General features: G+C 47.9%; 1 protein-coding gene and 1 long non-coding RNA gene across 46 annotated transcripts in view; both read right to left on the reverse strand.

Annotated features, from left to right (window-relative positions):
- Window positions 1-1,079: 1,079 nt before the first annotated feature.
- On the reverse strand, window positions 1,080-5,062 carry LOC107321687 (uncharacterized). Of its 2 annotated transcripts, none has more exons than XR_014936189.1 (3): window positions 4,925-5,062; window positions 2,896-2,978; window positions 1,080-1,191 (listed from the first exon to the last, which is right to left on the reverse strand). It is a non-coding gene; the product is annotated as an uncharacterized LOC107321687 (long non-coding RNA). The 2 variants fall into 2 exon arrangements; XR_004309115.2 differs by lacking the exon at window positions 1,080-1,191 and adding an exon at window positions 2,376-2,801.
- A 3,215-nt stretch (window positions 5,063-8,277) lies between these two features.
- EHMT1 (euchromatic histone lysine methyltransferase 1) overlaps window positions 8,278-13,404 on the reverse strand; it is a 78,314-nt gene continuing 73,187 nt past the window's right edge. For 42 of the 44 annotated variants that reach the window (XM_085521512.1, XM_085521493.1, XM_085521514.1 and 39 more), the window contains 3 exons: window positions 12,764-12,842; window positions 10,321-10,496; window positions 8,278-10,174 (listed from right to left, as the gene is read on the reverse strand). In XM_085521512.1, coding sequence (XP_085377638.1) covers window positions 9,991-10,174; window positions 10,321-10,496; window positions 12,764-12,842 — 439 coding nt within the window. In that variant the 3' untranslated portion in view covers window positions 8,278-9,990. The remainder of the gene's footprint in view (window positions 10,175-10,320; window positions 10,497-12,763; window positions 12,843-13,404) is intronic. The other 2 variants (XM_085521518.1, XR_014936328.1) reach the window with 2 other exon arrangements.

Below are 13,404 nucleotides of genomic sequence, written 5' to 3' on the forward strand. Positions count from 1 at the left end.
CAAGGTTTAATGTGAGCTCTCTCAATGACCCCAGGCACGTGGACCTATTAAAGATCATTACAACAAGAGATGCTTTGCTCACTTCTTTCCTGTTTCAGTTCTCTCTTGAGATGCTCTCTCCTCCTTTGCAGTGCACTGAAGCTTTAAGCTCACCTGGAACTTGCAATACACATAACACATATATTTAAGAGAGAGACCCAAAGTTTGGTGAAGGGCTCAGTGAGACACGTGGGTCAATGGGTGCGTGCACTGTCATTCCACCTAGGACCAAAATGAGAAGCAAGCAGCAAGCAAGAATAATAGGAATTTAAAAAGCAACACACAGCCTGCTAAGATTTGAAAGGTTAACATGCACAAAAAGGGAGAAACACAACAAAAAGCTCCGGAGCTACAGATTAACTTGTGCTCCTCAGAATCTGTCACTGCTATTAGGGCAGATATTGAAAGGGAGGAAAGAAATAAAGAGCAAAGAAGCTGTGTGCCCTACTTCCACTGCGCTGCACTGGGAGTTGGGGCTTGGTTTTGTTTTATGCCTTTCTGTATCTTCCCTTTCTCTTTTTTCCCCAACCTGCAGTGAAATGCAAATGATGACAGCTCTGATAAGCAGCCTGAAAGCTGAAGAGCACTGATAGTGAGGGAATCCCCCAGGCTTAGGGCAGGTCAGTGCATTGCAAAGCAGCTCCCCCTTGCCCTGGAAACCCTTTGTAACTGGGAGGCTGCCCCAGTGAGCCCACACCAATGGAGAGCTCTATTTATAATGGTGCACCTATTAGGAAAGCAGTCCGCTTAGCTTGGGTGCTTGTTGCTTATTCAGCTAATGGTGAAAGTTATGTCCACATTCGAGCATAAATTAAGTATTCAGTTATTTTACAAGACACGGTAAGTCGGTCAGCCTTAGCCTCGGTAGTTAGGGCTTACCAATTAATTAATCTCTTGTGGTCACATACAAGATAGTGATTGCTCTATCGCACTCCCTGTTGGCTGTCACACTAAGGAGAAGATAGACGAAGGAAAAGGAAGAGTTAATCCTTTAAATGCATCACTTACCCCCACTGCACAGCATTAATTGAAGCAGCCCCCCCTGCTTCCCCTCTTCACTGGTGAAAAAACATTTGGGTTACAGGGCTGTAGAATTACTCAGGTCACTGGCTCCTTGCCCAGGTGGCAGAGCAGCCCCACTGGGACTGTTTGCTGTAAAGGAGAAGGAAAGAAATGTTGCTGCACCTCTGGCCAGAGAAATGCTGAGTTATCAGGGTTGTGCCTGCCATGAGCCTACAAGTGGCTGCACAGACTCTGAGCCCTGTGGCTCTTGTGCCCATGGATTTCAGGAGCAGCAGGAGCATCTCCAGGTCACACAACTGGTGGTGAATTTGGGGCAGCCATAGCAGTGCTATGATACATCCACAGGTGGTAGGAGAAGGTGGGAGCAGAGCAGAGCACCCACTGCTCACTCATGAGTTCTTTCTCCTCTGTCACTGACCTCAGGGAAGCTGGGGCTCTCATAGTAGCAGGCAGGTCCATCTTCTTCACCATGACCCTAAAAAGCCTCCTTCTTTCTGGGGCAGAGCAACACAAAAAGCAAACCCACATGTCAGATGGGTGCTCCTGCAGTGCAGAACAGCTCCTTTCTATGTGCACATGCCAGACTCTGCAAAAGAGCCAGACTAAACAAGCCAGGCTGTGTCAGCAGAGGGAAGCTGCTAGCATTTGTATAGAAAAACCTGCAGGTTTTCTGAACAGCAAGAAGCTTCCAGTGCTTTGCTCAGAGAGATTTCCCTTTGGAAGAGGGAAGCAGCAACTTCACCTTTAAGTTTCCATCTGAAAGTCTTCCTGGGCATGTCTGAAACTATCCAAGCCTTTACAATGCTGAGTGAATAAACTACACACACTTGCAACCAACATGCTTCACAGATGAGGCACTTCCTACGTGAAGCATTCTCAATGCTCTCATCATTGGGATAATACATAACAGCGGCACCACTACTTGCTCCATCCCAGCACAGATACATACATTAAAATACTACCTATGTAAATGCATTGATAGGACCATGTACTACAACCTCAGCACAGATTGAGCATGAAAGCACCTCCCTCCACTGTGAGAGCCAAAAGCCCTGAGATATTTCACTGCTGCTAAAGTGGGGCCATTAAAACCCACAGGCTGCAGCCAGACATTGGTGACACCACAGCTTCACTGAGCTCTTCAGGCAGTGACGTTACAGGTGGCATTAAAGACCAGCAGGTGATCAGTGCACAACATGTGATAAAACCCCATTGTAATCATTCAGCATCAGGACACAAGGATGTGGCATCTCAGGAACACAGCTCTGATGATTTATGATGCACTCAGGATCCTCCAATGACATTATTTATTTGCATTACCAAGAGGACTTAATTATTTCTCCTTACATTACAAGAGATACTGAGAGCTTCTATTACAGAGAAAATAATTCCAATCAGCAAACAGAGCACACACCACAACCAAACATTCATCGCAAGGAAAGTCAGATGTCTGATTAGTTCATATTTCAAAACCTCACTGTACACAGCTGCATGTGCCTGAACTGCACAGACTGACCCACAAACCAGAGAGACTAATTGTAGCAAAGCTGATCAAGCCTTTCAGTGGGTAAATGCTGCAAAAAAGCACAGAGATTCCAAAAGAAAAGAGAAGAAAATAAGGCAGATTTGGGGCAGCAAGCCAATTTTCTTGGCTGAGTTTTGGCAAAGTCCACTGGTCAGAAGAGGAGCCCTGAAGTCAGCAGGCAGCTCCTCACGTGCACTAATTCTATTGCAGGCTCCTAAAAAACAAGGAGAAGGGTGATGGCCCATTCCCAAGCACACAAAGCTAGAGGTGCCTGGGGTGCCCAAGGCAGCTCAAGGTCTGCTGGTTACCTCCTTCCCTGAGGGCGTCACTGGTTGACTCACATGGAGCTCTGCATCTTCCTTCACAACCGCTCTTCAAATTCTCTGCAAAACTGAAAAATTAATGGCATTGAGCAAACCTGTGGGAATCCAAAGGGATGTCAGACATGTTTGAGAAAGTCTGATTCAAGTACATGGCCTTTATGCTCCTTGCAAGAAAACACTCCTGTGCTTTCACTTAGTTCTCCGGAATCAGAAAAACTGCCTTAAAATAACAAAATCTTCCATTATGAGGAGAAAACAAAAACAAGAAATCCAACCCCCATAGCCCTGCTTTTATTGGAAGCCATCCCATCTCAGTCTGCTTTGGGAACTTAGATGTTTCCTGAAGAAAGACGTCTGCAAAACTAAGGAGGAACTGATGCTCAGTGCCCAGCTGAAGCAGGCTAGGTGGAGGCAAGGCCACACAGCATGAACTGTCTGCCTTTCGTGTCCAGCTAGATGATGTTCCCCTTCACATTTAAAAGGCCCATGTGATCATCACATCAAATACTTCATCCCACTTGTTATTTAACCCAGAACCTTTAGGACAGATGCAGCAGGGACCGCTCTTCTCCCAGCTCTGCATCCTTCCATGAGCACAACAACACAAGAGCTTTCTTCCCAGAGTAGGGAAGAGGCTTGTCCCCATGTTCCTGCCTAATGATAGTGTCCACTATTCAAGCTAATCCATGGCTAAATACAAATGTACAGCCAGCTCTTTCAGTACTGGCATTTCTACAAGTTAAACACAGTAATTACAGCTCGAAGCATTCAGGGGAGGGATACACAACTCTGCCAATGAATGAGGATTCAGTATCCACTTGACATCATCTCCCAGAACATGAAAATCAGAGGGATAATCACTGGGGTGGAACAGAATCATGCATGGATGCCTGTGAATTGGGTCATTGGTGACCCTGCCTCTCCTTGGGCCACTTCTGCAAGGGTTCATGGCTGTACCACCAGGAGCAGAGGCATTCAGATGGGCAAAAAGGGTCACCGTGGTGAAGACAAGTCTTTTTTTGTCTGGGGAAGAGATAGGAGCAACAGGAACTGCTGTGGGAGCAGGACTTGGTTCACTGAGCGTTTAAACCCACTGTGGTTGTCAGTACCTCTTGCATGGGCAGATGAGACTGCAGCAGCAGCTCTAAAACATCGTGGAGTCACCATCTCTGGAGGTGGAGGAACCATGGAGATGTGGCACACGGTCAGTGGGCACAGTGGGGATGGGTTGGTTGTTTTCTTGAGTCTAAAGCACCCAACAGCAGACAGCAACCGAGCAGCTCCATTCATTGTTTAGAATATTTCTCCCCACTGAAGTTTTTGCCATTCCTGTTTCAGTCAGTTTAATAAAGGATTAGTTCTCGGACACGGCTGCATTTCTCACTTCACTGAGAAATAAACATTGGGCTCATTTCACTTTGCAAGCAGCACAAGAGTGAGAGAACTCATCCTTCTCAAGAGCCACATACATAAGGCCCACAGACCACAGCCTGTGCAGGACCACAACCCAGCAAACATTCAGCATCTCTAATCTGGGGGGTCTTGCTCCTGGAATGTGAATAAAACCAGCTTCATAATTAAGTCCTGGGTATAGATTTCATTTTCATCCCATTAACTGCTTTGCCCTACATGCGCTTGCTATGCACAGCAGGATTCCCCTTACCCCCACCTTGTAAACACGCAGCCAGCAAAGATGAAACAGCTTCATTAGTGCTCGCTACTCTTTAGGCATCAGCTTCATTTTTGCTTTAAAGAGCTCTTAAAAGAGCCTTCTCACTGGCTTCCAGGCTGCCTCACTCCAGCAGAGCCGAGATGCATGAACCAACATCAAGAGCAACACTTCATCGGAATCAGGAGAGAAAACTGCACAGCCCATAAGGAAACCCATCTTCTGGACAAGCCTACAAACTTCACATATATAATGCTACTGTGGGATAGAAAGTACCACAGTAATAGCAGGATGGCAAAGCTGCAGCAACCATGGATGCAGAAATGAAGGGAAAGAGCCACTTACCCTTAAAAGGCCTCAGGTAGGCAGGGATCTCCAGCAAGAGATACCCTCATTTCCACTGCCAACCCTTAAATAAGGTCTGTGAAGAGCTAGATCCTGGCTCCATCCCTTCCACTCACTCAGGTGCATTGCATGCAGCTGAGCTCCCCTGTGCTGGCCCTGCCCTCCCACCAGGTGCTCCATCGCTGCTTCAAGTCGTGATGTAGCATTTCCACCACAACAACTTTTCAGCTTCCTTTTGTTTTGAGTTGAAACCCCTGGAATTCCCAGCATTCCCAACTAATTCCCGTAAGAAAATATTTTCCACATGGATTTAAGAATTAGCTTGAAAATTAACTCCGTGCCAAGCAATGATGGGCTGCTTGAAACGTGTCAGGGCTCTTTTAAAGTCCAGATTTCCTCTTTGTTTTCCTTTAAGAAACAAAACTCCCCAATATCAGAGCAGTGCGTCCCCATGTCCAGCCCCCCACCAGTGGGAGTCAGCACAGGCGTCACCAGGGCTGAGAGAAGAGCTCCATTCCACAGAGCCATGGCCCAGCAGCACTTATTTCAACTGAATTAGCAAGAAAGGTCTGGAATGGTTAATTGAAATTATTTAGCCATAATGTTTTGCCCTTCTCCTCCTCTCCCCGGCATAATGTTTTCTAAATTGAATTCCTTTAACAGAATCCAATATGCGGCAAAACTGTTGTTCCAGAGAAATGTAACGTTTCAGGTCTGGCTCGCAGCCTCCCCCGCAGCTCCTGTGGGCAGCAGCTCCCAGGGACCCCCATTGCTGTCCCCAGCATCAGGTGTTGCATCTCCTCCCTGGGGCAATGACACAGGGCTCAGCACCAAGGGCTTCCCTTGGACCTTAGGCAGCTGGTGGTGCTGGAAAGCTGGAGAAATCAGTGTTTAACTAAGTCACATTCCTGCTGGGGTGCCACCATCCTGGTGCTCCCACATCTCCATGTCCCTGCCCCAAACACACCCTGCACCACTTGGGTTTGGAGGCATTTCTTGTGCACAGCCATCCTTGGTGATCAGCTGAGCGCACAAGATCCACGTGTGTCCAACACTTCCTATTCCAGCAGCAGTATTAAAGACTTCAGCAGCCAGAAACGTTGGCAATTGGATCCCTCTTAAAATAGCCGGCCCTTTGCATAATGTAATCTCTTGTCATTCCTGTTAGATAGCAGAGCTCCAAGTATTTAAACAAACTCTTGGCTTACTTTGCTGATGCCCTGCCCCTAATGGGTCAGCTGGGGAGGTTTGCCATAAGGATGACTTTAATCCCAGCTGTAAGGATGAGTTGAATCCCAGCCCAACACTGGGCTGTGAAGGCTCAGTGATGGCATTTGTCAGCCTTGGGGCATAAACACCCTGATCCCTGCATTCCTGAGAAGGGGCAAGAATCAAAGCCAGCACCTTCCTCTTAGGGACCTGCAGGCTTAAAGATCTCCAGGGTGGTGAATTGTGACCTAAAAAGCCCCAAATGTTCTGGCAGCTCTGCTGGCATCGAGCTGATAGTGACTGGGGTGTAAACGTGGTTGGGCCACTTGTTGTCCCTTCCTTCCATCTCCCCATTCATTCCAAATGAAATGGGGGGTATTTATTCATTATAAATACAAACTTTCTGGGCTCAGGAGTATTTCCTCACTGCTGGGGGCCATTGGGATCCCTTGCATTGCAGCCCTTGTGTTCGCTGCCTTCAGCCTTTGGGTTGCTGAGCCCTTCCCCATCAGCAGCAGCCCCTCACCCTGCCTGCGTGCTGGGGAGGAAATGAGCAGAGCGATAACAGAGCACTTTTGGCAGCTGAGGGAATATTCTGTGCTATCTGTGAGATAAAGGGATATTGCTTCCAGCTCTGGCACAGGCACAGGAATGAAGGGTGGGGTGAAATCACACAGCTGTGTTGATAGCTCTTACCTGCTGCAGCCCTGGGTTTTTGGGGTGATCCTGTAAGTTCCAGGGACATCAGGATGCTACGGGATGCTGTGCAATGCTTTGGGTCCCCCTCCCCAACCTGGGGCAGCTGTGTGGCCTTGGGGATACCTTGAAGCTCTGCATGCCAGGTGCCAGAATCAAGGCAAAATGAATTATTGGAGATTTCTTTGTGTTGTAAGTGGAGCCGGGGGGAACATCAGCAGAGTGTGAATAGGAAAAGCAATTCTCCCGTGCTGGCAGCTGCCACCAGCAAAACTACAAGCAACAGCCTGAGAGCAAAGCCTGGATCAGATGCTCTCACCACATTAAAAGGAAAGAAACCCCACTCTCAAACAGAATCAAATCAGAGCTGCAAACACAACCTCGGGCTGCAAAGGCTTCATACCCACAGTTCATAAGGAGCCACTCCAAAGCTGCGGAGCTACAAGCAAGATTGTAACAGGACAACGGTTGCATCCCTTTGGATGAAGCATTCCCACAGCAGGATCAGCCCCTGTGGGATAAATGCTGGAGGTGACTTGGGATTAAATGTAATGTAAGCATTGTTCATGTGTTAAGATGCAGAAGCGGAGTGCAGGCGGTGTGCAAGGAGTCTGCTGTGCAGGAGTTCCCAGGGCGAGCAAACTGCCTTCAAGAAGAGAACAGAGAAACAAGAATGGCAATGCAATGCTGGATGGGATGGGATGGATGGGATGGGATGGGATGGGATTGGATTGGGATATTGAAGACATCCCCAAAACTGATGCAGAAGTGAGATAAAAGCAGTGGGAGCTCCCTCTCCTGGTGCTCACTGACTGAAGGGCTGTTGATGGGACACAGGTACAAGGGACATCCATGGGAAACCACCAGGGCACACACCTGCACCCCACAACAGCTCCAAATGCTGCTGCACACCATTGGGACATCACCACCCCAACACACTTGGCAAAGCCACATGGGGACAAACCCAGCTCTGAGAGGCAGCACAGACCTGGAGATTTCTCCCTGCAATGACCAAACTGGACACCAACGTGTCCAAGGCCCCCAGAGGTTGGTGCCCCATTGGTCCCTGGGCAGCCTGATGGAGCTGTGGTGTCCCTTTGCATTGCAGGGCAGTTGCATTGGATGGCGCTCAGAGCTCCCTTCCAAGCCCGAGGCCTCCACCATTCCCTGCATCAGAAGCAGAGCAGGCACACAGCCCAGCTCAGCAGCACCACGGGGACGCTCAGCTGAGGCAGGGAACCTTCAGCCCCATTGGCAGCCCATCAGGATGGGACATCAGCTCCATGCAGGAGATGGGACAAGCAAAGACAAAACCCCAACCCAGGCGGTTGGTTGGGCATCCTTTGCGTTGGCTTGCAAAGCACCGCAGGTCTTAATGCCCATTTCCTTGTGCCCTCAGTGAGGAGGACGAGGGCTGCAGCACGGAGGCGAAGCAGAGGCCAAACTCATTTTAAAGCACTTCTTTTCTTCTTTTTTTTTTTTTCCCTTTTTTTTTTTTTAATTTTTTTTTATTGATTTCATTGAAAACAGAACAAGAAAAAAAATGATCAAAGCCAAAAGGCCGCATCTTTAAAACTGTCCAAAAACACCAACAGAAACAAACGAACAAAAAAAATATATATAATAATAATAATAATAATAAACGTGACGGCGTTATGAACCTTCTAGAAGAGATGAACAACGAAAAAATAAAACAAAACCCAGCCTGTAACTGCTCTAATTACAGTATTTAAGATAGATGCAAAATAAGAAATGAAGGTAACGACCTGCCCGGCCATCGCACAAAAGGCGACGGCAGATTTGATTCACACTACGATCCTACCGAGTTAAAAAAGGTTTGGTGTTTTTGTTTTCATACTAAAATCGCTTTGTTCTCTTTATACAACGGATCAGTTCATATTCACGTGGTGAGCAAAAAATCACACCAGAATTCAGCACCGTTTTCGTTTTGTGGGTTTTCTTTTCTTTTGGGGGTTGTTTTTTTTTTATATAATTTTTTTTTTCTTTTTTTGTCTTTTTTTGGGGTCTTTTTTTTTTTATTTTTACTTTTTTTTTTCCTTTTTTATGTTTTTTGTTTTTTTACTGCCAGTCCCCGATATTTCAGTCATGGTAAAAAATAAATCAGTTCATTGAAACCTCATCGCGTAGGGCTTAAAAACCAACCCAAAGGTGCCCAGCATGGAGCGTGCTGATGGGAGCAGACGGGCTGCTGGCATCGGGGTCTTCTCTGCAGCACAGCCCCATTGCTGCGCGCCCAGGGGGGGCTCTGCCGTGTTTCTGTCATCCGCTTTATCCTTAGAGAAGTGATCTCCTGTAGCAGTCGCTGTCTCTCGCCATCCCCTTCATCGCTCCATCTCTGCAGCTGCCACAGGAGAGGGAACATCCTTCCACTGATGAAGCAGATGCTGGATCCGCTGCCTGGCCGGGAGCTGGTTGGAGCGGATGGCTTCGCAGAGGGGTTTAGGGAAGCGTCTGTGGCCGGCTCAGGGACCAAAGGGGTTAAACACGGTGGATTTCTTGTCATCAGAAGAGTAAAAAGCCAATGGGTAGCAAGGAGGCATCGGTTAGAAACACGCAGGGCAAGCGGCAGTTGGATTACACGACCTTTAAGGGTCCCTTCCAACTCAACACGATTCTATGAGGCCCCACCGCGACGTCGTGGGAGGAATTCAACCAAAGTGAGCAACGAAACCAACCAGCAGAGCCTGCCAGCGCCTCCCTCCCGCCCTGCTCCCCCCGGCCTTCAAAAAGAAAGTCCCATCAAGTACTCAAAGTTTATTACAAGTGAACTGGAGATGACTTGGCATGAGCGATCCATTCGATTAACAACGTTCAGAGGACGGGCGGCTCCCCCTGGGCTCTGACAACACTTTGAACATTAAAAGATGGAGGCCAGGACAGCTCTCATGGGGGGAAAAAAATGCAACAGCCACCCCTCGGCACGGTAAGAACCAGCAGCTTTCCAGGACCAGGAGGGGAGAACAACACCACAGAGGTGGGATTTGCTTTCACTTATTCCTCACGTAACAGTCGGTGGCACAGCCCTAAGTGTCACGAACCCCTGGCTTTTCCTCGAGTGGGTTTTCTCTCTTTAAATGGAAAATTCAGACAGTATGTGAATCTATAGGGTTAAAACGAGTCAGTCTCTGGGGAGCGGAGCCTCAAAAGGGGCCGGCTGCCGTGGCAGAGCTGGTGTCTGGGAGCCCGTTTTCCTGCATGTCCTGGGATGAGGTGCTCGCCTGCCTCTGGGCCAGCGCTGAGCTCGAGTGTTTGCACTTGGGTGAACCGCACTGACAGCTGAAGAACTTGCCTTTGATGTCCCAGAACCTGTCACCGTAGTCGAAGCTGCAAGAAAGAAATGGAAACAGGGTCACTGTGATGAAGGAACACATGGGAAAGAGAAGCTGGGGTTGGCAGCACCTGAGGCAATGCAGCATCAGCGCATGGAGTACACTGGTAAGGCGTGGGCAGCAGCCCAGGTCGGTACCTACCCGATTTCTTCTCCGGCCTCTATGTGCCTCGTGCTGAAGAAGGCGATCCTGGGAAAGCGGAGGTCCTGGTGAGACATGAAGACTCGCACGGGAATGAGGTTTGGCTCACAGAGGTGGTTTATAAAGCGGCTGATATTGCCATAGAAACGGGCATCTATGCAGTACACCTCTCCATCCTGGAGGGAGAAATGTTGCGTGTTTCATTAGATGAGATTGGTTTTAGAGTTATTACTTCTACTTGTTTGTAAAAAAGAAAAGCAACGATCAAACTACCAGTCCTTGCGCTAACACTCCAGAGAGCCTCAAAAAGAATGGCCAGGGAAGGCTTAAAAGGACTAAACACACAATTCCACCTCCAACACAGCCCTGAAAATAGTTTCCCATGGAACACTGTGCCCCCATGAGCACAAAGACCTTTCAAAAACGCTCTTGACGTTGGCTGACATATCAGAACTCCCCAGACCTGCTCTGCTGCAGCACCAGTTTGGTGCAGTGGGATTTATGTTCTGGGCAGACCAACACCTTATGGGTAAAAGCCAATGGACAGGGGAACAGACATCTGTTCTGTCCCTTAATTGAACATGACAGCTAGGAAACACTAAGCCAGAGCCTAGAGAAAACAGTTTTTTTTGCAGATAAAAGTGAAAGTGAGAACACAGAAATTCCCTTTCCAGCGAGCCCAGACAGCAGTTATACTTTGGTTTCCTTGAAAATAAAAGAACCCCCCTCAGGGCTTTTTTATTCCAGCACAGAATGACTGTGCAAAGCAGAGACTTTAATTACAGAAGCTAATTTCTGTTGCAAAGAGGCCAAAAGCAAAAGGATCCATTAGCAGCGTTCAAACTCCCTTTTGGGCAAGCACCTTGCAATCTTTAATGGATGAGCTGGGTCAGATCACAATGCCCAGCTGGTGCAGGAGCCCAGGGAAGATGTCCCAGTGATTGGGGAGGTATCACCCACACCGTCTCATGCCACACAGAGTGCTGCAAGCTCTGATTTCAATTACATTTAAGTCTCATCACTGCTTCATCCATGGAATACCAGCAGAAAGCAATCACACCAGATAAAACTTACCCTCATATCTATCAGAAATAGGGTATTTTTCCTGGCTCTCCAGTAGAGAGACAAGAAAATGATGCCTTTAACCTGTGGAAACCCAGAAAGTATCTGTTGTGCTATGTATTCTTCCCTGAATGCACAGAATGGGCAGTTGAGCTCTGTCTCCTCGATGCTTTCCCTCTTACAGATACAGGAAGGGATGTGACTGCCAGACCTGGCATGCTGAGTGATTCACCACACACATGGCCCCCAGTGACGGCTCAAAGAACAAAGACATTAGAAATGACGTCCCCAACACACTTCAGCATGAACCCCATCCAGACCACTCCTTCAGGACACAGCAGAGCCCTAATGCTGCCCTCTCAGGCCTCGTCCATGATATTCTCCCACTGCTTGGAATGCAATGGGACCCATCGGGCTCTGCCTGCCCTCAGCACTGCTTTAGGCTACTCTGAATGACCCCACAGTGACTTGCTGCCTGTTCCACAGATGCTCCACTCTGAAGCTGCTCTAATGAAAGACTGTGTGCTTGTTCCTGTACAGAATCCAGATGTTCTACCTGAAAGCAGCCAGCCAGGGGTTAACCTGAAGGCCAAGCAAGGCCTGGGCAGTCTCTTGCTCATAAATGCAGAAGCCAGCTTGAAGTCCATGCTGCTCTTTAACCTCTTAGTTACAGTCTGACCCCTGCTCTCAGACTTGCTACAAGACTCACTACTTATCTTTTCTCAACTCTAAAGCCTTGTCACTTAAAAAGAAAAATTATAATAACAAAGCAAAGCATCTTTGTGACTAGCTGATGACAGGCACAAGACAAAGACTGCTTTACAACTTCCCGTGGAAGCCGCCCCACTGCTCTGATTCCCCAGTTCACCTTTCTCCTCTTCTCCCTTCCCAAGAAAAGTCTGAAGTGACGCTCAGATGCTTCAGATCACACTTTTCAAAGCAAGATTTCTGCACTGAGTCAGCCCTCTGCAGAGCAGCACAGGACAACCAGCAGCAGGAGAAGCCTCAAGCCCTTGCTAAGGTGTCTGTTGGATCCCTTTGTAAAGGAGCAGTGTCTCTTTCAACTTTCCAGCTCACGCATCAACATCTTTTATGAAGAGCTTACAGAGCTGCCGATCAACACCAGCACAAGCCTGCACACTGCTGTACACACACCTGAATATCAGCAGCTGAACAACTGAACTCAAGACGTTTGAGCATTTTTAATAGGGAAGCATCTTGCACTGAGCCTGCTGCGGGCAGCACATAACGCTGTGGCCCAGTGAGAAAGCAGCTCTGCTTCCAAGCTTTCAGAGCATGCTGTACATCAAGATAGACACAAATACTCTCTGTGCTCCTTTGGAGAAACAAGACCTTGGGTTTACCTCCCTGGATACAGTACCTTGTTGTCAAGGTCAAAGAGGTAGGAGTCCTCTTCACGGACGTCTGCCTCAGAGTCGGATATCAGCTCGCCAACATACCTGCAGGCAAAGAGGAAAGGCAGAAATAAGATGCTTGTGCAACCAGCAGCTTGGGTTTAACACCCCTTCCCAGTAAGAGGGGAAGGAAGGGATGCAGCCACCATCACAATTCATAGCCTCAGCAGTGCAGGTCAATTCAGATCCACCCAGGCAAACTCACCTTTGCCAACTGAAAGCAGCTAAAATCTGGCTCCAAACTCAGTCTTTTCAGGGCAACATTTTTAATATTAAAAATGGAGTTTTCTTTCCAACAAAACTCCCTCTTTCTTTTTGCAATCCTCTTTGTCGGCCAAGATCAACATATTAATCCAACTCTCCTGAACTCACCTCCTGTATAATACTGTCACGTCTGTGCTGTTTACATTCCAATATAAAATCTCTGTTTCCCATTTTTCCTACATTTTAACTGATTACGTATGCTGTGTACCTCAAAAAGTCCTGTTTTAAGAGTCTCAGGTCTACTCAAACCTGGCAGGATGCCTGGAAGGATGTAGGCTTCTTTCTCATCCTCCTCAAACCAAACTACATCAGAGCTGTGGTCTGATTAACAATCATGTTGCTG

This window comes from Coturnix japonica, chromosome 21 (assembly GCF_054131305.1).
Source record: "Coturnix japonica strain WE chromosome 21, WE-NBRP24, whole genome shotgun sequence".
NCBI lineage: Eukaryota > Metazoa > Chordata > Aves > Galliformes > Phasianidae > Coturnix > Coturnix japonica.